General features: G+C 37.1%; 1 protein-coding gene across 7 annotated transcripts in view; it reads left to right on the top strand.

Annotated features, from left to right (window-relative positions):
• The window catches only part of EPRS1 (glutamyl-prolyl-tRNA synthetase 1), a 50,787-nt gene extending 26,261 nt beyond the window's left edge, over positions 1-24,526 (top strand). For 2 of the 7 annotated variants that reach the window (XM_060754243.2, XM_060754244.2), the window contains 20 exons: positions 196-403; positions 987-1,099; positions 2,434-2,551; positions 3,077-3,463; positions 5,086-5,319; positions 5,981-6,241; positions 6,631-6,864; positions 8,570-8,838; positions 10,206-10,257; positions 11,620-11,829; positions 12,154-12,226; positions 12,508-12,587; positions 13,088-13,189; positions 14,634-14,789; positions 14,868-15,065; positions 16,454-16,627; positions 17,148-17,308; positions 19,542-19,620; positions 23,632-23,696; positions 24,157-24,526. In XM_060754243.2, the coding sequence (XP_060610226.2) occupies positions 196-403; positions 987-1,099; positions 2,434-2,551; positions 3,077-3,463; positions 5,086-5,319; positions 5,981-6,241; positions 6,631-6,864; positions 8,570-8,838; positions 10,206-10,257; positions 11,620-11,829; positions 12,154-12,226; positions 12,508-12,587; positions 13,088-13,189; positions 14,634-14,789; positions 14,868-15,065; positions 16,454-16,627; positions 17,148-17,308; positions 19,542-19,620; positions 23,632-23,696; positions 24,157-24,307 (3,325 nt within the window). In that variant the 3' untranslated portion in view covers positions 24,308-24,526. The remainder of the gene's footprint in view (positions 1-195; positions 404-986; positions 1,100-2,433; positions 2,552-3,076; positions 3,464-5,085; positions 5,320-5,980; positions 6,242-6,630; positions 6,865-8,569; positions 8,839-10,205; positions 10,258-11,619; positions 11,830-12,153; positions 12,227-12,507; positions 12,588-13,087; positions 13,190-14,633; positions 14,790-14,867; positions 15,066-16,453; positions 16,628-17,147; positions 17,309-19,541; positions 19,621-23,631; positions 23,697-24,156) is intronic. The other 5 variants (XM_060754246.2, XM_060754245.2, XM_060754249.2 and 2 more) reach the window with 3 other exon arrangements.
• Positions 24,527-25,997: the final 1,471 nt, after the last annotated feature.

Genomic DNA, 25,997 nt, shown 5'->3' with positions numbered 1-25,997 from the left:
CCTATGTCTCAGTGAGGCTTCCTTTTGTACAATATTAGTCTTTGCTTTGCATAAGAATATACTTCACAGTATATGTTGATGTCAAGTGTAAGCCAAGGGCAGACTTGGAGGCCAAAGTTATGGATTTTGATATGACCCATGGAAAAGTTGAGGGTCATTCTGTAGTAATCGTAATGTATGTTTTTTTCTGTGTAGGAACTCCACTGGGAAGATTTCATCCATTGATGCTAAACTCAATTTGGAGAATAAGGACTACAAAAAAACAGCTAAAATTACCTGGTTAGCAGAAACACCCCGTGCTCCACTCATCCCAGCAATCTGTGTCAACTATGAACACTTGATCACTAAACCGGTTCTAGGCAAGGAGGAAGACTTCAAGCAATACGTCAACAGAAATAGCAAGGTAGTTTGCAAGAGGTACAATGTGAAAAAGGAACAGAAAGAGTTTGAGGATATGTAGAAGATTTTATTTCTCAAAATATCCCATAATGAAATCCTTTTTTACATATCCTGAAATTCTGCCTTTTTATTTACATTGTATTGATTGGGTATTTCTGTTCTTTTATGACTTATTTTAATTTTTATTATTTTTGACTTCATCCTTACCTGAAGGAGCATTAGGTGGCAGTCATTATTTCAATTCCTCTCCCTGGTCAAAGGCCAGAATTCTGCCTCAGCCTTCTCCATTGTGGTACTATCCAGGTATTGAGGATAAAGATTTCATCTCCCATATTCATGTTGGTCAGGCCAGTTTGGAGTTGTAATCCAAAACAATTGGAAAATACCATGTTGGAAGAGGCTGCTTTAGCCACTGTGCCATACAGGCGGCATATCTCTTGTTGTATCTTCAAATAATAATATTTTAATAATATTTTCAGTATTCTAAACGTGTTTTTTTTATCTAGCCTTCAGTGCAGATACAGCATTCTTAGCATACAATGTGTTTTGTTCATAATAGCAGATTTTTCATTTTTCATTCTTTTCAGCAAGAAGAATTGATGTTTGGGGATCCTTGCCTTAAAGATTTGAAAAAGGGAGACATCATACAGCTTCAGAGAAGAGGTTTTTATATATGTGACCAGCCATATGAACCTGTTAGGTGAGCTACTGGAAGTTTATTCCCATCTTTATCAGTGTGAATCATTGATTTGGAACATTTTGGTATCTGGCTTTACAGTTTCATATTTTGAAGCAACATCTATTTATACCTTTACAATTGTAGTTTAACTGTCTAGCAGTCTCTGTGAATATACACTTAGTGACTGTATTAGCTAAAATTAATGAGTTCCTTCACATCACATTCGCTAAGAGAGGAGAGTCATGAACGAGTGTAGCTTTACTTCATCTGATGCCACCCTGCCTCTCCATGTGTATAAAATAAGGGGGGAAGCTATAAAGATTATTTGCATGTTACCCCCTTTTTATTTACTCAAGTTCTAATTTCACTTTCTGTTATTATTGCACTTAATTTAGCTAAATTTTGGCTGAAATGATATCAAATACTGTTTTGGAGTGTGAAAATGTTTTTCCAAACAAAAAAAATCTGTATATTCTATTTCTTTTAATGTTCCTCTTTTCTTTACCTCCCACCAATTTTCCCACTTTTTTCCTACTTTGGAGGAACTAGAAATGTGCCCTGATTTTTCCAGATGTCCACAGCAACACAGTTACCAAGCTGTATTACACTGGACAGTTCATTTCACTTCAGGACAATGAGACAGAACTTTCACTTTAATGCAGGTCTAGATACGCATGGCTACACAGAATTGGGGATCCACATTTAAATATGCATCCAGCTGACCTCCCCATTGAAAGCAGAGTACAATACAGAGGGACAAATCTGCACCTGAATGCAGATATTACTCAGCTAAGCATAGCAACGTTGGGTCAACCTAGATGCCTTCATTAGAGTCAAATTTCTTTTTATCTCCATTTTCATGACAGCTGCAGCTTTCTAAACAGTCCACCATAAAAGTATTAGCTAATCAGCATAAATGGTATGAAAAGATTTAATCCTTTTTTACATTTTGTTTTAATCAGATGTGATCATAGATGAATAGACAGATTGAAACAAAAATGATATTCGACCAAATAATGACTTTGTCCAGCTGAGCTTTCTCTGTTTTTAACAGAGATTGTAACAGTGTTTGTAGGATTTTCTTTCTCACTCTTTGGTGAAAGTTATGCACATTTTTGACAGTTGCTTTTGCTCTTAAAGCTGTTGTGCTATCTGCACCTATGTACTCTTACCTCAGACTTACCTAGCAAAATATCTATGGGATTTGGGTACTTATCCTGTTGAAGGAAAAGTAAGCAGATATTTATTTTTTTGGGTGCCATGCTGAATGCTATAGGTGTTGCTATGCCTTTTATTTTTCCAATTAATAAGATGTAATCATGAAGAAAATCAGTTGATTAATTCTTTGTCTCTAGCCCATACAGTTGCAAAGAAGCCCCGTGTGTATTAATTTATATTCCTGATGGCCATACAAAAGAAATGCCAACTTCTGGCTCTAAGGAGAAAACTAAAGCAGAAACAGCAAAGAAAGAGGTAGGAAGATCCTGTTTATATATATTGATTGTGAAATAGGATTGTATAGAACTTCAGCAGTTTTTGAACAGTCTAGAATTAATACTCAAAATTATCTAACTCCTCTGTCTATTAAAATAGTAGTATGAAAGAGTACTGTGTAATTCTTTTTCCCCTTATTAAAATACTTTATGTTATTATATTTCCAGTTTGGTTTTGGATATAAATGAAACATTTGTAGTAGTCTTCATATCTAAATGAATCTGATGTAAACATATATTAAACAAGCTGCAGATTTATTTATTTATTGTATTTATATACTGCTTTTCTCACCCCTAGGGGGACTCAAAGCGGTTCACATCAAATAAATGGCAAAATTCAATGCCTCACATACAATAAAACAATATATTACACATCTAAAAACAATTATGTATGACTATGTATGACTATAAAAAGATTGGCTTTTTTATGCAACACATATTTTAACTTTTTGCTTTGATTTACTAAGTGCATTCTGTAAACATAGATTTGCTTTTCTGTTCAAAGGCTACTACGAAACCAAAAGGACAATCTACTCCAATTGGGACTGATGCCTCTCGTATTATTGCCCCTCCTTCAGCTCAGGATTCTTTAGCTCTGTACAATAGGGTGTCTGCCCAAGGTGATGTAGTCCGTGACCTGAAATCAAAGAAGGCCTCCAAAGAAGACATTGATGTTGCTGTAAAACAGCTGTTGGCCTTGAAAGCAGAATACAAGGAGAAGACTGGTCAAGACTACAAGCCTGGAAATCCTCCTCCGGTTGCTGCAGTGCAGATTCAGCCTCCCAAGTGCGAAGCCTCCTCTGCCTCCACTTTAGATGGCAAGACTCTTTATGATAGTGTGGCAGAGCAAGGGGAGGTAGTTCGGAAACTGAAAGCAGAAAAAGCATCCAAGGTTAGTATGAAGAGAAAATAAAATTAGCTAAAAGAGTGGTATTTTGAGCTAGCATTAAAAATGTCATATTTATTGATCATTTCCAAAAATAATGTTACTCTTCATCCTTTAGCCCAGTGGTTCCCAACCTGTTTTTTTGACCAGTGACCACTTGACCAGGGACCACTTTGACCAGCAGCCACTCTCCAACATTAGCATCAAAAGGGTTATGAATCAGTTTTTGGTCAACTTTAGATTCTGTTTGGTAATTTGCGGTGCTGATTCAGAAAATTACATTGGATAGAACACATCAGCTCTAGTTTCTGATACAGAACATATGCCATCCAGTAGTTGCCATCTGCTCACCCACTGAAACCCATATTTAATAATCTAAAGCTGATGTGGTCTATCCAATTCAATTTTCTGAATCAGCACTGCAAATAACCATAAGAACAGGTCTAAAAACAAAGACACCAAGAAAAAGATTTTTTTTTGGTTGGGCTGTGTTATAATCTGTGAATTTTGTTAATGCTCATGTAAAAAAAAAGAAGACGAAAGGGAGGGGGCTGAGCTTGAAAAAAAAATACAAAAAGCAGGGTGCGAGACACAAAAAAAATGTCCCTAAGTGGTTTAGTAACAACAACAACAACAACGTTGGGGGACTAAACAAGGTCTTACAAGGGTTGCTTTCCCATTATAACGGATGTGTGGCAATGGGAGCTAATAATAATAACTACTTTGGGGGACTCTCCTCTCTCTCACTCCCATGTGCATGCTGCTGGGTGAATCTTCTCCGCCCTGACCTGGGATACCTCCCAAGGCTGAGAAAGCACTGGCGAGGGCAAGGGGTAACATGCTGGTGTCTCCTTCCTTCCTTCTTTCCCCCTCTCTCTTGTGCTCCTCCAATGGCGACACGCGGCCCCAGCGCCAATTTTCGTGGCTTTATTTTTGGTCCCGTGGCCCATGGGTTGGGAACCACTGTTTTAGCCAGATTGGAGAGGGATAAAAGTTGGGGCCTCATTATTATTAATCTAAAAGGTGACTTAACATTTCTTGACCTTGGAAGCAAGGATCTAAGTGACACTAAAGAGCTAAGATATGGTTTATAGTTTCTTTTACACAAACAAGGATAGCTGTGGAATTAGATTTACAGTCAAAACCAGATGTGATATATAGATGATCTTAATAAAAAAGCAGATAGTAAGAAATAGAAACATTTACTTCAGGGGTGAGAAACCTTTGGCCCTTTAGATGTTTTGTATTTCAATTCCCACCACCCAAGGAGGAGGAGGAGTTGTATTTCTTACCTTCCTCTTCTCAAAATATGAGACGGGATACAACATAGATTAAAATACAATACAATATATAACTATGATGATGTATAAATATTATTGACTGTGCTAACTAGGGCTTCTAAGGGTTTGTATGCAAACCATCTAGAAGGCCAAAAGTTCCTCATACCTATTTTACTTGGTTTCATATAGTTTAGTTCAGTGAAGATCAAAGGATACTCTCTAATTTAAGAAATTCGTCTTGCAAATTCTTCCCTTTCTACCATTTGGTCATGTATATGCTAATAGTTGCATTTCTTATTCTACTCTTAAGTTTTTCCTTTTCTCTCTTGCTCTTCTTTCCTGTTATAGGATCAGATAGATGCTGCTGTCAAAGTGCTTCTAACTCTGAAAGCAGAATATAAGCAAAAAACAGGCCAGGAATACAAACCTGGCAATTCACCAAGGAACTTGCTTCCTAGTTCATTTCCTTCTGCTTCTCCCTCTTCTGCGTCCCACTGTCCAGTAGTCAGCCAAGCTCTTTATTGTAAAGTAGCAGAACAAGGTGAAATGGTCCGTAGACTTAAGGCAGAGAAAGCCCCAAAGGTATAATGATCATGAATGTTTTTCAGAAGATTATGGTTTGTTTCTGAGATGTGGTTGTAGACCTCAATAAGTACATCTACTTATTTTTTGAAGTCCTCATACTTACATACGTTCAAAGTAAGAATTAAATTTTGGTTTTCAGTGTTTTGTTGTGTTGTACAGTATACCTAACAGATTTTTATTTTGTCCAAGTAGAGCAAAACAATGGCAGCCCAATTCACCTTTAACCTGAGGTGACAATAATAGTGTGCAGTTATCTCTTCATGCCACATCATTTTTGTTTATATTCCTATTTTGGAAAAAAATATGTGAAGTCCTCAAAATATCATGCAAATATCCTGATGTGCGCAATACATAGATACCACTCTGTTTAACTGTGCTTGTAGTGAATAGTTTCCAAAATTGTTAGCCTTTATTACTGCAAGTACAAATTTGAGAAAATGAGGGAAAAAATATTTTTTTTAATAAAAAGAAGCAAATATTAATTGCTATTTATGTATAATTTCAACAAATGATCAAACCTGCCACGGAGGTACTAAAGTCATTTCCCTGAACAGATGTTAGATCTGATCTTTCTTTGTCTACTCTTGGACTAGGACTGTGTAGTTTCCAGTAATCCTTCCTCTCTTACTGATACTTTTGCCTTCTCTTCCTGCTTCAGGATCAGATAGATGCTGCTGTGAAAGTGCTTCTTGCTCTAAAGGCAGAATATAAACAAAAGACAGGACAAGAGTATAAGCCTGGACAGACTCCTACAGTGCTTTCCCTTTCCTCTTCCTCATCTGCTTGTGCTTCTGATCCTACTTCACTTTCCTGCAATGGTTTTACATCTTGTGGCCCCATAGACAGAAGAGCTTTGTATGATAAAGTAGCTGAACAGGGAGATGTGGTACGGAGGCTCAAAGCAGAAAAAGCTTCCAAGGTAGAACAGTGATAAGAATATATGTGTCTATATGTGATTCTGAATCCTATTCTACTTCTCTGAGCATTAACAGTATTGATTTTTGCATAAAATTTACTAGCTTGTTTTTGAGATCAGGGATCCAGAAATTTATAACCCTGCTAATCCTTTATATGTTTAGATCCCACTGTGTGTGAAATGAGACCACCTTGAGTCTATTGTAAGAACTTTTACTCCGATATGTAGCATGTAAATTCTTAAATAATAACTAGATAATGATAAGTCTAGAGTGATGATGTTGTTGCATCATTACTGTTTGCTGTTGTCATGTCCCTGCAAGAAACAAGAAGTAGGGTAATTGTGAATCAGTACATTTATAGTTTTCCCTTAATGGTTCCTTTATTCCATAGGACAAAGTAGATGAAGCTGTAAAACTCCTCCTTTCCTTGAAGACAGAATATAAAGAAAAGACTGGTCAGGACTATAAACCAGGACAACCACCAGCATCTCAGGCACTACCTTTAAATCAGCCAAGAAGCGCAGCAAACTGTGGTCCTGATACAGCTGAAGCAAAGGCTCTCTTTAACAAGGTTGCTCTTCAAGGAGAAGAAGTCCGGAAACTAAAATCAGAAAAGGCTGAAAAGGTAACAGCAGTGATTGCGTGTTTGAATGAGTCACCTCACATGTCCGTTTTCAACATTCTGACTTGTGATTGTAGTATCTGCTTTGCTCAGTGTCATATAGGAATTTAGCAACATTGGCAGACTAGTATTGCAGAGTTGTGTAATTTAACACACAATGTACACTTAAATACATATTGAAATAGAATTCAAAAGTACATTAAAAACAACTGAAACATTTAAAAACAATACATTCAGAGTTAAGCACGTAATCCACGAGTGTAATCCGGGCCATTGCAATGGTCAACTGCACATTGTTCCAAATCTATCTATTGCACAAGTTCTCTAAAGGCTTGGTCACAAAGCCACGTTTTCACTCTCTTGTGGAAGGTAAGGAGGGAGGGGTTGATCTACTATCCCTGGGGAGGGAGTTCCACAGCCGAGGGACCACCACTGAGAAAGACCTGACTCTCATCTCCACCAGTCGTGCCTGCGAGGGAGATGGGTCCGAGAGCAGGGTCTCCTCAGACAATCTTAAGCTCTGAGATGGTTCATAGAGAGAGATCCATTTGGACAGGTAGCTGGGCTGGAACCGTTTAAGTTGGATTATACAACATAGTATAATTTTCATTTTACTCTATTATTTATCTATCTAGTAAAATTACATGTGACTTTCAAAAATATCAGTTTGGAAAGGCTCACCCTCTTTTATAGTTTATACCCAAAATTCTGGTTGTGTTGTATTAAATTGCCCTGTCAGACCATTAGTCTATCTGCCCTGGGCTTGGGAGATGGCTTGCTTAATTTGCTAGGGATAGTTTTTGTCTTAAAAAAACTAGAACATTGAGATCTATCAGCTTTTGTTGTTAATTGGGTGTACAGTAAAGGATAAATAGAAGAAAGGAACCAGTAGTCTCTACACACATGCTCAGCCCATGGATTTGTTTTGATAGCAGAAACTTTAATATAAAAATGTATTCCTGGTTTTCTGTAAAACGTCAATATTCCACTAGCAGTATCTGGGTAAAAACATCCTATTATTTGGTTATCATTATGGTCTAAATATAGAAAGACACACTCTCTTCTATTATATATTATCCCATGCCCGCCTGCAGTAACCTGCACTCTAGCTGCCCACAGATCACTTTTCTAGTACTTTATTAAAGCAACAATAGGGCACTGTTTAGGGGCAGAATTTGCCACTGATTTCTCAGCAAACTTTACCTTCATTTGCCTCAGTCCTGGTTTGTAGTGGCACCTTCTATCTGATTTATCATGCATCAAAAGCTTCTCCAAAATTCAAACAGTGGCTGCATGCAGTCCTTTAGTCAAACTTCCCCTTCTTCCACTTTGGAAGCTTCTAGTCTCCAAGTAGTGAAGTATTAGTAGATACTTAACCACTTTGCTGCTTTTTAACAAATAATATGCTAGTCATGTGATGTGTTTATAATTATTTCCTGGATTTTGGCTGCAAAAGAGAATGACACATTTTAGACAAGCCCTATTAGATAGTATTGAAAACCAACTGTCCAATCATGATTTGGTGATTGAAATGTAATATCCAAGCAAAGCAAAAGAAGTTACTAAAATAGGCCTTTTTACAGGGAATTTTCCCTCCATATCACATGATCTGTGGTTTCCTGAGCAATTGTAGTTAATGTGTCTTCATATTCAGTATGGCTAATTTTTGTTTGTTTGTTTACCCATTGCTTCTCTGCTTTTTTCCAAGGATAAAATTGACGCTGCAGTGCAGGAATTGCTACAGTTGAAAGGACAGTATAAATCACTGACAGGAGTAGATTATAAACCTATCTCTGCAACTGGTACTGAAGATAAAGACAAGAAGAGAAAAGAGAGAGAGAACAAATCAGAGAAGCAAAGTAAGCAACAGAAGCAGAATGAGGGACAGAAGAAAGAACCTCAGAAACGCCAAGGTGACAATAGCAACTTGTCTTCAAATGGACCAGGAGATGGTCAAGGACCTAAAAAACAAACCAGGTAAAATGTGTACTTTTTAGAGTGTGTGTGTGTACATGTGTGCACATGCTGAATTACATCGTAAATCATTCATACTTATTTTCTGCTATCTGATGGACATATTAAAGTAAAACAACAAATTTGTAGCAGTTGCATTTTTCATATACAATCTACCAGAAAATCCTTCTTGTTCAAGAATTCCAAATGGCCTAAGATGATAATAAAGTTGTATATGTTACCTACCTCTCCTCATGGCTCGAGGTGGAACACAACACAGATAAAACACATCACCTGAAATTACATACATCAAAACGCCCCATGACAAAATACATATATTAAAATACATAGCAGAAGGATACAATGCAAATACTGTACATATATTAAAATAAAAATAGAATGTAAATGTCACAGATGTGGTATATGGAGGCACAGTGGCTCTCACTTGAAAAAAATAAACAAGATCACTAGTCTAGTTCCATTAAATTTATTGGTATTTGAATCTCTCCTGCTGTTTACATTCATTTCATACTAGCTTTTTGTTAAACTCTCTGCATAATAGTGGTGACATGGTCCCTACTCTGACCTTTTACAATAAAGTGCATGTAGAGGAAGATGCAGCAGCAGGAAAGTCACCCAAGACCAAATGGCAACAGGCTGGTCTACTGCAGTAGTATAATAAAAATTCACTAGAGGAGGCAAAGAAATAGAATGCATTTGTCAAAGAGAAGCTTTGAATTGGTGATCAGATCATAGAATTCTTTCAGTGAGAGGGAAAAAAAATCCATCCTAGTCCAAGACATAAGAGAATCTGTCAGAATTTGCTGGCTTAGTGACTCCCTGAGTCATCTTTGCTTGGATTATGTTGAATGGATAAGCGAGAGACCAGAAAAGACAGTTGTGGATAAATATCACTTAATGGGCAGGAGAGAGGACAGGCCCTTCACAGCATGAGAAAGCTCTCTCCCATCCCACCCACATGGTCTTGAAAACAATATCCAAAACTAAAATGTCTTCCACTTGAAATCAAGAGATTTACAGAACCATAGCAATTTGAATACTGCTGTTGTTTCATTATGAAACAATTAAATGTGCATTGTGATGGAGGCTTCTTTGAAGGCTTTTAAGCAGAGGTTGGATGGCCGTCTATTGAGGGTACTTTGATTTTGCTTTTCCTGCATGGCAGAGAACTGAACTGGATGGAGGTCTCTTCCAACTCTAATATTCTATAAAATGTAGGTTTGGATAGCTTTGATAATTGTGATTTAACATTCAGAATAAATGACTTAAAGGCCAGCGGACTGTTTTATTTATTATCAGAATGGATAGTTCTTTTGGATCAAAAATAAAAGAAGTAACTCCCCTCCCCTCCCCTCTTTCAAATATTATAGGTTGGGTCTTGAGGCCAAAAAAGAAGAAAACCTGGCTGATTGGTATTCTCAGGTAAGTGTATCTCAGATTTCATTTAGAGTTTTTTTTAAAAAACTCCAAATCATTTTTTTAAAGTTGTGGATAGCTTAGGGATGAGTTAATGCCCCTGTTAATTTTTTAGAAGATTTCACATCACTTTCTGTTCCTGTGACAATTGGATTTTGAACATTTTGGCTTGCTGTGGAAACAAGAATTGGTGAGAAAGCTTCAGTGGAGACACCTTTTTTCCATGATAACTCTTTCAGGAGTCAATTTCCCTTCCTTTCAGTAGATTTCCTCTCACTTCCTGTTTTCTCAGAGACAAGAAGTGAGCTTAAATGTTTTTAATGAGGATACAGACAGCAGTAGAAATGCTACAGTGGCTCTCATCCCACACCATACTAACTGAAAAAAATATAATTTGATTGGAGTTCTACTTTAAATGCAACTTGTACACATGTTTGTCTTAATATATTATTTTTTATCTGCATATAAATTCTTAAACATTTTCAAATACTACAAAAGTCCAGGCACATGTTGCTGGCTGGTGCATCTGCTCCCGGTCCCAACTAATGTTGCTCCCCCACGTTTGTAACTAGGAGTGGTCATAAGTCAGATGTTTGTAACTCGGGATGGCCTGTACTTGTATATACTCCAAATGAATAATTGTACTTCTATTTATTTATCGTGCCAGAAGCAAACTGAGGGTACAGTTGTAATGTATTTAAAAACACAAACCAAAGTATAAAAACTTGGCATTATATTAAATGCCCTTTGACCAGTAGCTGGCCACTTGCAGTGCCTCTGGTGTTGCTATAAGAAGGTCTTCCATTGTGCATGTGGCAGGGTTCAGGCTACATTGTAATAGGTAGCCTGTAGTTTGCTCTTCTCCACACTCGCATGTCGTGGACTCCACTTTGTGGTCCCATTTCTTAAGGTTGGCTCTGCATCTCGTGGTGCCAGAGCGCAGTCTGTTCAGCCCCTTCCAAGTTGCCCAGTCTTCTGTGTGCCCAGGAGGGAGTCTCTCATTTGTCTCAGCTATGGTTTGAAATTCTGGGTTTTAGCCTGCCACTTTTGGACTCTCACTTGCTGAGGTGTTCTTGCAGGTATCTCTATAGATCTTAGAAAACTATTTCTTGATTCTGCTTAGTTCTAAGAGGTGAAGTATTATCTGTATATCAGATGTAGTCCAGCACATGATTGTATTGAAATGAATACACTGATAACAGATGATTTGAGTATAATAAAGTACATATGATACATATGATTATATCTCGAATCCAGCTCAGTTTTCCATTGTTATTGTAACACTGTATTTAATTTTACTTTATTTCTATGCTTCTGTATACACTTCAAACCTGAATCCAGCAACACTGTATTCGTTTTCATTTAAAGGTTATCACAAAATCTGAGATGATAGAATACTATGATGTGAGTGGATGCTACATTCTCCGTCCATGGGCTTTTGCTATCTGGGAAGCCATCAAGGACTTCTTTGATAGTGAAATCAAGAAACTTGGAGTGGAAAACTGCTATTTTCCCATGTTTGTGTCTCAGGCTGCACTCGAGAAGGAGAAGACACACATTGCAGATTTTGCCCCAGAGGTAAACTCAGATATTATATTTATTCCGAAAAAGAATGGAGGGTGTGTCAATTTTTAAAAAGGCTTGTTCCAAACGAGATATTTCATTTACACCTGAAGAAAAGCTGCATGTGCTCAGTAAAATCCATTTACAGACATTGAATTGAATGGTGAAGGCTTTCTGTGCTTAGAGCTTGAGCATCAGGGGCTTTAAGCATGTCAGGAGAAAGGAAAGATATATGGAAGTAAATACTTAAGTTATGTAAAGAAATTATAGTTTCCATATACTTAAAATGGTGCAAAATAGATTTTAAAGCATTTTTTTTTGGTAATTGATTGATTTTAGGTTGCATGGGTCACGAGGTCTGGCAAAACAGAATTGGCTGAACCAATAGCTGTACGTCCCACTAGTGAAACAGGTAATGCCTGACTTGAAGATAAAATACTGTAACAAAACATATTCCCTTTTCTTATAATGAGTTTACTAAAACTTAATGAACAAATTGTTTCTATTGTGAATTGTGTTGGTATTTGCATCCCAAACCTTGCTTTCATATATTTCTACACTTCATTTCTTATGAATGTGGACAAAAGCCACTATTGTATCAAATTTCCAAAGAAGAATGAGTCAATGTTATTATTTTAAATAATAATAAGTAATTAGTATTACAAAATATTTTTGTGTTTTTCTCTACTGTAGTTATGTATCCTGCCTATGCAAAGTGGGTTCAGTCACACAGAGATCTTCCCATCAAGCTTAATCAGTGGTGCAATGTTGTTGTAAGTATAGGGATCTCGTTCATGTGTCATGTTTACAGTATTTCTCAATTACTCTCATGGAATGGGAAAATTTAATATGAAATGTATATATATTTTCGCCACTTATAGAGGCCCTTTGGTTCTTCTGTTTTTATCGTTGTATGAACCAACTCTGGTCTCTGCTACAGAGAAATGAACATGTCAGCATTTTTTTTGTTCTTGCTATATTTGTTTATATCCTCCCTTTTTCGTAATTTGGAATTCAGTGCAGTTTATCACTGTGTAAACAACTGTACTGCATGAAATTAGTATAAAAACCAATTTCAGTGTAAATTTGAAGTACCTCTGTGTTAGTAAAGTTTTAATAACACATAAGAACTATTTACTTTGTAATGCATATAGCCTAACATAGCACTGAAAACTTATATCAGCAGTTGTAAAAAATACTTGTTTAAAAATGAATCTAGGGATGTACCTTTAACTATACAAACTGGCTTTTTTGGCTTTCCTTTTACTTGAAGCGTTGGGAGTTCAAACACCCGCAGCCTTTCCTGCGAACCCGTGAATTCCTATGGCAAGAAGGACACACAGCTTTTGCAACATATGAAGAAGCAGCAGAAGAGGTGAAACACGTGCTAAATTGACGTGCTAAATTGCATAGTTCATTTCTCGGCATTTCAAAAGAATTTATTTATATTTCAAGCATTTGTTCCCCATCCTTCTCAACCACCAAGGCGGGGACTCAGGGTGGCTTACAATGGCAACAATTAGATGCCAACACATACAAGAACACAATACAACATGACATAACAAGAGTAGAAAAAAAACATTAATTTAAAATCCATTTAAAACATTATCAACCATGTTGCCATATTGTATTGCTATTGTTTTTATTGTTTTTCTGCTTAACTGTTTTTATTTGCTATGTATTGCATTGTTGTATTGTGTTGGGCTTCAGTCTGTTGTAAGCCGCATCGAATCCCTTGGGAGATGCTAGCGGGGTACAAATAAAGTAATAATAATAATAATAATTATTATTATTATTATTGCCATATCCGAGTCCAATTCAGCGACCAACAACCTAGTCCAAAGCCTGTCCTTAGTCCATTCTAAAACATTGTGATTGCCCTCAAGCCTGTTTTGTGTTGTATCTGCATGTGACTGGGGCCCTTCCACATAGCCATATAACTCAGAAAATCAAGGCAGAAAATCCCAGAACACATAAATGCTGGAACACTCTAACAACCATTATGTGAGGTTACAAAGAAAGGCCATTGAAATCCACAAGCATGTGGACAATTGCAAAATTCACACTTGCCTCAAGCAGACAAGTGTTCTTTTTCCCACCCTGGACATTCCATAGATAGATAAACCTCACTTGCCTAGTTTCCAACAGACCTCACAACCTCTGAAGATGCCTGCCATAGATGTGGGTGAAATGTCAGGAGGAAATGCTTCTGGAACATAGTCATACAGCCCAGAAAACTCACAGCAACCCAGTGATTCCGGCCATGAAAGCCTTCGACATCAAACTGCATAAATATTCATCTAGTATTAGGCAATCTAAGGAACAAGGAAGATATGTATGCATATATATAGTTTAGTAACTTGAACTGCTCTTTTAAGAATGCATGTTGTGTTTGGGTTTTTGCTTTTGTATTCTGTGATTTACAAGAACATTTCTTAATTTTATTGGCTTGTTTCGTACTGCATTTGGCCAAACACAACATAAAAAAGGTTATCTGTAGACTCAAGGCGTAACAACATAAATAGGAAAAAAGTAGTCATAAGCCGTTAAAAGTGAATAGTGAATCTCACATCTGTGAATTTGTTAAAAAGTTAAAAAGTAGTTGAAATCCAGTGTTGTATAGTACTTTGAACCTTGGACTGTCCCTCTGGAGACTAGGATTTGAATTCCTGCTCAGTCCTGAAAACCCACTGTGTGTCCTTGGAAAAGTCACACTCTCTCACCCTCAGAGATTGTTAAGTGATGTTGTTTACATCAAGTAAAGTCACATAGAAAGCTGAGTAATATCTAACTTTTGATTATTTTTTTAAATCTCTCAGGTATTGCAGATTTTGGATTTGTATACTCGTGTGTATGAAGAACTTCTTGCAATTCCTGTTGTAAAGGGAAGAAAAACAGAAAAAGAGAAGTTTGCTGGTGGGGATTATACGACTACTGTTGAGGCATTTATATCTGCCAGTGGACGAGCTATCCAGGTATGTATTAATATTATATGTTTAACTATTATTTAGTGAGATGGTATTTGAGCTTTACTATATTGCTATGCCTTTTAGGGAGGAACATCTCATCACTTGGGGCAGAACTTTTCAAAGATGTTTGAGATTGTTTTCGAAGACCCCAGGACTCCAGGAGAGAAACAGTTTGCCTATCAGAATTCTTGGGGTCTTACAACTCGGACCATTGGAGTCATGACCATGATTCATGGAGATAACATGGGTTTGGTGTTACCACCCAGAGTCGCTTGTGTTCAGGTGAGTAAAACAGTGATACAGTGATAATACTATGCTGTTGTATAACTGGGGTTTGTTTCTAAAAGGTACCAGATGGGGAAAAAATAGAAAAAAGAGTTATAGGTGTTAGCACATTGTTGACTAAGAGTAGAATATTGTGTACAGATCAAAATCATCAAAATGTATCAAATTCACTTCGGTACAAGGCTTGTAAATGGCAATTTATAGTAAAATAATGCATATCCTTAGCATGGTTTCCCCCAATTACTAAACAAATGTAAAATTTGTTTAGATGGATTCTGTACCTTTTGGAATCAAATTCCACCACTTAAAATCATTGGGATAGAGTGATAAACCTGTCTTTTATTCATTTCATCAGGATCAAAATGCAGTTGACTTAGTTTGGATCCAGCATATGGATTTCATTGACTTTTGTAGTGTTGGTGACCCATGTGTGGAATCAAATAAGGCATAGTTTTTGCCTTCGTTAAATAGAGTCATGTTTTTTTTAAAGTAAGGGTTAGGTTTTAATTTTATTAATAGAAGTTTTCCATGGGGCTTCTTCTAAAGAATGTTCAGAAACTCACCTGTAATGAAATGTCCCAGACATTGTTAACTGGAGCTACTTTCAGGGAACATACATGCAACTTCCTTGCTACAACAATTGGTGACTGGCTTTTGTTCAGAACCAGTTGAAAATGCTGTTCATATAAGGCCCACGTAGAGCTTTGTAATAATCTAATCTTTTTTTCTGTTAGCATTTTGTTCCTTCAGTTTACATAATTAAGGAGCAACCACAAATGTGGTTAAATAATGGGCCATTTATTTGACCTAACTTGTAATCCAAACTTTTATGGGGAACCACCAAGTAATTGGGAAGGAGTAACTAAAAGTGGGTCTGCTGTTGAGGGCCAGATGTCAACCCCATGACTATCTTCTCCTCACCCTGATGTTGAGGACCAGATGTCAACCCCATGACTATCTTTTCCTCTCCTGCACCAGTTCCTGAGTGCAGATTCAACTCACGTGAATTGCCAACTCTGGCACAATCATACAGGAAGGCCCTCCCAGGTGTTTCCCTCCTCTAGGCCATGCAATTTAGGACAGGGAGCTCACCAGTCATTCAAGTCCCTTTTCCAGCCGTACAGCCTTGAGGGACCTTCCCAGGTACCCTTCCTTCACTCAAAGTGGGTATCATTCAGCTGTTACTCCCTCCAGCCCCAAATTTCAGTCACTAAAAGACTCAAGCATTCGCCAAGTGACTTTGAGAGTCTCTTTTTTGCTTGAAATCAGTAGGAATTTTGTTTCTGTTTTTTAAAAAAAAATATGTTTGGGTTCTCCACAGATTTTTTGCAAACAATGTTTACATGGTTGTCCCTAACTTTATAATTATTTGTGTCTTGATTCAGGTTGTGATTATTCCCTGTGGTATCACAAATACACTTTCGGAAGCAGACAAGGAGGCCTTGATGACCAAGTGTAGTGAATACCGTAAGAGATTACTCAGTGCTAACATCCGCTCAAGAGCTGACTTGAGAGATAACTATTCTCCTGGCTGGAAATTTAATCATTGGGAGCTTAAGGTAAATGTTGATTTAGTTCTGTTCATTCTGGACTGGCATTTCTCACATACTTAGTCCTTGGTTGGTGGCAAATATACATAGAATATTTACCCTCACTTCTACTCCAGCATGTTCCCCAGCCTTCTAAATCAGATTAAGAACATTTAGGTCTTCACTGGCGAAAAGAATTCTCACCTCCCAGCAATGCCTATTCCACTTATACTAGATGGGTTCTCTTGACATTATTTCATCCTGTATTAGAGTAAAAATAATTTGCATAAACCCTACAGCAGTGGTGTCCAACCTTTGATCTTCTAGGTGTTTGGGACTCCATCTTCCAGAATCCCTTAGCAGTTTGTCCAGTGGTAAAGAATTCTAGGTGCTAAACTCCAAAACAGCTGGAGAACCAAAAGTTTGACACCACTAGACCATAGTCTTGAATATAATCAGGAGCAGCCTTTGAGCTTTATATAGTTTTATCTTCTTAAGCAAAATGGATACAGCAAAAAGGGTAATTTGGTAATTGCCTTTTGATTTTTAGGGTGTTCCAATTAGACTTGAAGTGGGACCACGTGATATGAAGAGTAATCAGTTTGTAGCTGTTCGACGAGATACAGGAGAGAAGATGACTTTTGCTGAAAATGAAGCAGTGGATCAGCTCAGACGTATTCTGGAAGAAATCCACACTAACCTTTTCAACAGGTTAATTTTTTTTAATAAAAGCCATTTCCTGTTTTTCCTTTGAAATTTGATCTCAATAATAGATAATTTTTTACTGCATATACTTATATATAAGTTGACCTTATGTATATAAGTTGAGGGCAAGTTTTGGGGCTTAAATTATGGATTGTATATACCTCATGGATACATCAAGAGTCATTCCACAGAGAGGAGAAAGAACTAATGCTACTGCTACCATTTCCCTGCCCAAGTATTCAAAAAGGCAGAAGCAGCACCATGGCAAAGGCACTAGAGTATGTTGGTGTTTCTTTTTGGTTTTCCTAGAACGGACTAAGCTTTTGCCTTTCACCACTTTACTCAGATAATGCTATGGTTCTTTTTTTTAAAAAAAGAGTTTAGATACAGTAGTCACATAACCTGTAGATCCAAGTTTTTTGGATTGAGTTTTTTTACTAAAATTTCTAGTAAGGAAAGAGATTGTCAGATTGCACATAAAAATATAGAAATCTCTCTTTCATTTCCTGGGAGTCATGTAAAAAGGAATATGGAAATATATGTTTACATCAGGCCAAAAACCTACCTCATCATGTTTTCAGTAATTTGTTTATTTATTTACTTATTATATTTATACCCCACCCATCTCAACCCCGAAGAGGACTCAGAGCAGCCTTACAATTAGCATCAATTTGATGCCATCAACAGAAAATAGAAAGTAGGCATGTACATTAAAACAAATTAAAAACAATAAAACATTAAACACAAATTTAAAATCACGTAATCCAAGGACATAGTCAAAAGCTATTCCAGTTGTTATTGCACATAAGTCTACTTTTCTTATTGCATAGCACTTTTGGGCAAAAGCTTTGTCCCAGATCCATGTTTTTACTTACTTCCTGAGGATCCGGATGTAGAGGGCTGACCTGAATTTCTAAAAACCAACCAGAAATCTCTAAAAGAGCCACTGATACTATATGAAAGCAGTTCTCCTACTGTAGATGTGTCTTAACTAGTATTCAGACACATGCTACTTTGGACCATCAAGATACTACATATAGCTAGCATGCTTAGTATCCGTTGAATATTCTATTTATTTATCGTATCAGAAGCGAATTGAGAATGCAGTTATAATGCATTAAAGAAACCACAAACATAATTAAAAACTTGGCATTGTACTAAATTTCCTTTGATCAGAAGCTGGCCACTTCAAATGCCTCTGGTGTCGCTGTAAGAAGATCCTTCATTGTGCATGTGGCAGGGTGCAGACTGCATTGTAGTAGATGGTCTGTGGTTTGTTCTTCTTTACACTCACATGTTGTGGACTCCACTTTGAAGCCTTGCCCAGTTTTCTGCATGCTCAGGAGGGCGTTTCTCATCCGCTATCAGCCACTGATTGAGGTTGTGCATTTTAGCTTGCCACTTTTAGCCTACCATTTAATATTCTGTTGGTGTCACGGGTAAACTAAGGAACTGTTCTTACAACTTAACATAATAAGACTTCTGTTATTGATTGTCATATATGTATAGCATACTATTTTTGTATTCCCTAACATATATCTCACATTTTTGCTGGTGGTTATCTGTGGAAATAATGAATTGCACAGATACAAATCATTTGCCCTTTGAACAGTGCAATCCAGGCTGGAATGGAAACAAAATAAAATCCATCTAAATACAGAGCAGAGACACCATAACATTAAGGCAAATTACTTCACAACAGGCTATTAGTACAAGAAAATATAATTCATTCTTTTGAACTCCTTTACTACCTAACCACAGTATCGTAATATTTCCATTAAACATTTCCTTACTCATCTGCTAACTCAAGTGCATGTGATGGCATCTAGACTGATAGATCTAAATTTCTCAAGAGTAATTTTATTAACCTAAGCTTGTGCTGCAGCAAGGTGCTACAAGATTTTTTTGTTAATATTATAGCAAGAATCCCAAGAGTAAAATTAGGTTAATCCAAGGAACTGAATGAGAAGGATGGAATACAAATACTGTAAATAAATAAATAAGAACACTTTGCTTAGAGCCAGTCTTCAGGACTATATAGTTAGTATTTTTTTCTCAGTTAAGGTCGAACCTCTATCTAAATTTCTAATTGTTTATTGTTGCTTATTCTGGACAAATAATATTGTAATTGTACTAAGTATTCCTGTAGAAAAATTCTGAGTTTCCTTTTACATTGCTAGGAAATATATATGTCTAGTGTACCTCTTTATGTTTACCTTAGCTGACTTTCTTTCCACAGAGCTGCTGAAGACCTTAAAAGTCATATGGTGGTGGCCAATACAATGGAAGAGTTTCAGAAAGAGCTTGATTCAGGAAAGGTAAGGAACTTGCAGTAAGATAAGAGAGGGCTGCAAACTCTTGTACACTTAGGTTTCACTGTTCAACATAAACAATTCAACAATGGCAGTATTACTTGTTTATATAGTTTTAAAGGTTGGGAGATTGAAATAATAGTTCAAGTTGTAAGGAATGGTAGTTCCTTTCTTGGAAGCTTTTAAACAGAAGCTGGATGACCATCTGTCAGGCGTACTTTGATGGTGCTTTTCTTGCCTGGCAGAGGGTTAGACTAGATGGCCCATGTGGTCTCTTCCAGCTATTCTATGATTCTATGAATGCTGAAGGGTAACTGAAGATTTTCCTGCAAATAAATTCTACTGTGTATACTCTTAAGTTGACTTTATGAATAAATCAAAGGCAGGTTTTGGGATCAAGATTATGGATTTTGATACGATGCTTGGGTTAGTTGAGGCTTATTCTGTGGGGAGGAGAAAGTGTCAGTGATGCCTCCTACTGCCACTATTTTCCTGCCCAGGCATTCAAAAAGACTTTTTTTGCTACTCATGGAAGGGGATAGTTGTGTGTGTGTTAAAGTACAGTATTCTAGCTCCTCTCAAAAAAGAACCATTTTGTTATTTGAATAGTGAACAGCAAGATTGTAGTCAGTACTGAGAGAGCGTAAAAGAAACACCAGGCCCCTATAATCTCTCTATACTCCTTTATGAAGCCTGCATATCATTTTCCCACCCTGGCATTAAAGGCCATAAGTAGCATTGCAGCCGAGAACACTTCTTTTTCGTTCTCCTGGGATGATATATGCAATTTCAACAGAAAGGAGGAAGCCATGAAAATGAACAAATTCTGGCTACCAGTATTTTTAAAAAAACCTCTAAAATCAAGACAGTAAATAAAAAAAAACACTTGGAAAATTGGGGAATTTCAGACATGAAACAAGCAAGGCCAGCTAATGCCTTCTAACAAAGGATTCCCTCAGGCGGGAAGCAACCAGGCCTTGAAGCTGCAAGGCTATTCAGTGCTAATCAAGCTGGCCAATTGCAACGTTTACACCTGCCTCACACAAGAGTTCTTTCTTCCACCCTAGACATTCCACAGATATATAAACCTCACTTGTCCTAGTTTCCAATAAACCTCACAACCTCTGAGAATGCCTGCCACAGATGTGGGCAAAACGTCAGGTGAGAATGCTTCTGGAACATGGCCACACAGCCCAGAAAAACTCACAGCAACCCGCAAATAAGCTTTTGCTTTTCACCTCTCTACTCCAAATGGAGTGGTTCCTTTTTGATGAAAAATATAGTATTTACCCTTAAGAGAGCCAGCATGTACTGATTTGAGCATGGGACCACGACTCTGGAGACGAGGGTTCAATTTCCCTCTCAGCTGTGGAAACAAGTCACACACCGTTAACTGCAGAAATCTCCATTATACGGTCATCCTAAGTCAGAAATGACTTGAAAGCACATAACAACAACACCTGTGGTTTAGCCAAACAAGGTTTTGTGGGTTGATTTTTTGACTAATGTTTCTCAACTTATAAATGAGTATATATGGAATGTGTAAGAACATTTTACATTTGCAAATTTAGGTGGTTTATAGTTTTTTAAAGTCGGCTTTCATCTTCTAGATTTAACTAATGTATACAATTGTAACTGTGGAACAGTTATAATAAATGACCTTTTGTGAGCAGTTTTTCTTTCATTACAAGGAATCACTAAATGATTTGGAATATCTCTGTGTAACCCCCAGTATAGCATAGGAGATGGTGAATACCAAGATGGTGTAATATTTAAAATGAAGTCTGGCATCTGCACCATTAGGACAATAATATGTCAGCTCCAAAGAAACCCAACCATTGTTGTTGTTGTGTCTTCAAATTCATTCCAGTTTATGATGCACCTAAGACTACTCTCACAGGGGTTTCTGGGGCGGCAGATGTGTGACTCGCCTAAGGTCATTTAGTGCATTACAGAACCAAGTTTGCATAGTTGCAGTCCAACATTCAAACCACTACACATTATTCGTTGTTAATACATAATAGCAATTTGAGCTATAGATGAGATGTAATAATTCCAATGGAAAAGGCTATAAAATAATTAATGAACAATATAGACAACGTGTTGGTTCAAAGAACACCTTGCTTGCGTCACGGAACTACTTCTATCTGATTTCAGTGCAGATAGAAAGGTCAACAAGTGCATGTATAAAAATTGGATGTTTGGTTATTATGGCTGATGTGAAGTAGCAGTAAAACACTCTTCTAAAGCAGTTCACTAATTTTAATCATTTTATGGCAGTTCTGTGATGGCATGCTATTATTGCAAATTATTCCACAACTTCATGGAAATATTTTTGATAAAATGTATTGGGTTGATTTCCTACATACATGTAGGGGCAAACAGCAACTTAAGCTTGTTAAAAGTCTGAAATGTGTATAGCTTACAGGACTTGGAGTCACAGGATATTTAGACTATATTGAGATTCAGCTAAAACTGCCAACTCAAAAGGATTTTTGGTGGGGGTGGGTTGCAAATATGTTCACCCAAGAAACAATTATGTTCATGCTAAAAAAAACCCCTTGCTATGATGACTAATGACAACACAGATATAAATGGGCCTTGGTTACACTCAAGTCCTTTGTACCTTTCTTAGTAAACACTTAAGTTTGAACCAGTTTCTTCTGTCAATTTAAGATCTGTCTGAGTCAGGGTGAAGCTTGTGTGCTGAAATGCTGCTTAGTTTTAAGAAATAATTAAATTTTCTATGCACCAAATATATTATCCCTGACCTGGGATTTGTTTTAAATGTAGTGAATACGTCTAAAACCATTATGACTTAAAAACAAACAATAAATAAAATATCTGCATTGAAAGGGAAAAGGAATTTCAAAACTGACAATGCTTGTTCACTTTTATTTTCTAAACCAGTATTGTCTGTAGTTGTGCCTTCTTTTGCAGCATATGATAATCTCTTGCAAGATAATCTCTAGATTTACTTTAGATTTAGCCATCAACTAGATCTAGCACACTTGGTTCTAGATCTAAGTACATTTTTTAAAACGAGCAGCTTCTGGAAAAGTAGCTGTCAACTAAAATACTGAAGGGATTTCAGATAGTATCTTGCATTTAGAGCAGGGGTTCTCAACCTGTGGGTCCCCAGGTGTTTTGGTCTACTACTCCCTGAAATGACAGCCAGTTTACCAGCTGTTAGGATTTCTGGGAGTTGAAGGCCAAAACATTTGGGGGTGCTTTGAATGTGATTTTCCTGCTTCTTGACAGAGGGTTGGACTGGATGCCCCACGAGGTCTCTTCCAACTCTATGATTCTATGATTCTATCTGGGGATCCACAGGTTGAGAACCACTGATTTAGTGGTTGCTAGTATCCCACTGACAATGTAGCTTCTCAGTGGGATACTAGCATAGTTTAAGAATAAAATCATAACTGGAATATTTTTGTGTACAGAAATGTAGTTATCAACAGAAAGAAGATTGCCCCCTTTCATTTGCCCATTATTAAAAGGTTATGTTTCTTTAGATTTAGATTGAACTATTTATTTTGTGTAAAAAGCATTCATAAATAAATAAGTATAACCGACCTCCTTTATTAAAATTCAGTATTAATCCTCTTAAAAAGTTTTGGCTTTCTTATCCAGTGTTTTACTGAGTTCCACCACCATGGGGCGACACATGTTTGCATTATGTGTTTGTTTCTTTTAAAAAAAATAGAATGTGTTAAACTTTTTCCTTATTCTAGGAAACATTAAATGAATCTATTCAGGTTAATACATGGGTCGCTCTTAGAAGCACCTTTTTTTCTAGCTTCAGTCTATGATTCACAAGATTCTCCTATTTCTTTTAAGGCAACTAAAAGAGATTTTAGAATCCCTTCAGCTATTAATTTTGGGGAAATGAGACAAATACTCTTTAGGTCAATGAATATGACTTATGAAATAGAGTAGGAGCTTCTTTTACAAAAAGACACATTTCCTAAGCACTTAAAACTCAACAATGTTTATGTTCCCTTTCTACGTTAGATAGTGCAGATCCCCTTCTGTGGCGAAATAGAGTGTGAGGACTGGATCAAGAAAACCACTGCCAGGTAAAGAAAAACAAACTAAAAATATGTATTTACTAGCTCAGATGCATACAATAAAATTCCTTTGAAGTTTCACTTTAGGTGAGATTTAGTCCATTTACTGAATATATGTCTGAATAGGGCTTTAAATAATTAGTTCACAAAAAATAGTGAAGTCATCCCAGCACGTTCTGTTTTAGACCCATGGAAGTAAAATGGGCAAAGTGTAGCTTTTCTCTTCATGGGGACCTCCATTATCATTGCATTGGTGATGACCTGAGAATGAAGCCAGGATCACAAAAAGTTGGTACTAAGGACCTAAGAGACTTCCGGGACCCTAAGGGCCAGTGCCATTTCTACTAACTTTGAGACAGAGGCCCGTTCCTTTGTAAATCTACCTAGAATACTAAGTTGTGTTTCAGAGAGACATGGTATTAATCAATTTTCCTCAAAGTCATTTTAGCTACTATGTTTCCTCTTTCAGAGACCAAGACCTTGAGCCAGGTGCGCCGTCCATGGGAGCAAAAAGCCTCTGCATCCCTTTCAACCCACTGCGCGAGCTGCAGAATGGAGCAAAATGCGTCTGTGGAAAGAATCCTGCCAAGTTCTACACCCTCTTTGGCCGTAGTTACTAATTGGCTAGTTGGAAACACCATTCTCCTTACTTTTCAAGTCCTTGCAATTTTTGGAATAGACTGAAACCTCCCCAGCTGAAATCTAACCAGATTTTTGTTACTTTTTAAAACAGCAAAAAATAAAGCCATACAGAGTCATGCCCCTTCAGTCAGACTAGCAGTAATGTGCAGACTTTTCTGTATACAGTACCTCTAATAATAAATATGTATTGTCAGCTAGCCCTTGGAATCTTTTTTTTAAATAAGCGGATTACCTTTAGGTCCAGTAATATAAGCTCAATACACAATGGAAATACATGTGCTATTCTATTTGAACATCTTTACAAAACAGTTTTCAATGTTCACTAGAGTCATGTGGAAATCATATTCAAAACAAATTATGGCTTATTTAGCTACATGATAAAATGTCATTGTATAGCCTTGCAGACCCCAATAATACGTTTTGCACTTCTTGTTTCCCTTTTCTGTTGCCTTCCCAGTGTGGCTTTCTCAGAGGCATAAAATTGGCCCTAGGCCAACTACATGATGTCGTTAACATAAATTCAGTACATTCTTCAGAGAAAAATTGAATGGCAAAGCACACATGATGGATTTGTTAAAAACATTATCTTTAAAATTTCAAAGTCTTACAATTTTTTATAAACAACAAAATTTTGGTTTCTGGAATGCAACATTTGAAACAGATATGAAGGTTTGATAAATGTTATTGAAGTACTGAAATAAGTATCCTTTTTCTTATGTACACTTCTAAGGCGCTCCTGGTGGCACAATGGGTTAAACCCTTGTGCTGGCAGGACTGCTGGCCAAAAGGTTGGCAGTTTGAATCTAGGGAGTGGGGTGAGCTCCCATCTATCAGCTCCAGCTTCTCATGCAGGGAAATGAGAGAAGCCTCCCATAGGATGGTAAAACATCCAGGCGTCCCCTGGGCAATGTCCTTGCAGACAGCCAATTCTGTCACACCAGAAGCGACTTGCAATTTCTCAAGTCACACACACACAAAAAAACTTCTAAGATGATATTCATACATACTTCGCTTGTTGAAAATTGTGAGACATCACCAGTAAACGTAAGACTAAACAGAGGAGATATATTCTTTATAATGTAATGTCTCCTGGTCCATCTTTTGGAATTAATTTATGAGTGATAAACCAGTTTGCAAAAACAGATTAATATGGAAGAATTGGACATTTACATGCAAGCAATTGGACACTTTCCCATGTGTGCATTTTCACGTTCTTTCTTCCATATGCAAATGTTTATGCTTTCATATAGCCATTCCATATAAAGAAACGTCTGTATGAGCATTCTAACATACAAATGTGTAAGATTACAAGACTGTCATTTGTAATGTTTTGAAGATAATGCCCGTGTCTTCATGCTTTCTAGCATTATGACCCACAGTTAAGAGATCAAGCTGTGTTATTTAGGATGGATCTCTTATTCAAACAGTAGTTCTTTATCTAGGAGATACATGGCAGTCAAGTACCAAACATCATCATTGTTAGATGGGCATTATCCCTCAATGAAGAAATGACTGCTCAAGATAAGAAAGGATCATGAGATGGTGTGATCCAACTCACAGTTATGTATCATGAAGTCCTATTGGAGTCAGTGGGAAAGACGGAATTAAGCAAGGAATCAATTCTTTTTGAAATCCAAAGTGCTTCATAATCGTAGAGATGATTGGATC

This window comes from Anolis sagrei, chromosome 1 (genome assembly GCF_037176765.1).
Source record: "Anolis sagrei isolate rAnoSag1 chromosome 1, rAnoSag1.mat, whole genome shotgun sequence".
Taxonomy (NCBI): domain Eukaryota; kingdom Metazoa; phylum Chordata; class Lepidosauria; order Squamata; family Dactyloidae; genus Anolis; species Anolis sagrei.
The sequence above is the reverse complement of the archived record's forward strand: the minus strand, read 5'-3'. Positions and strand labels throughout refer to the sequence as shown.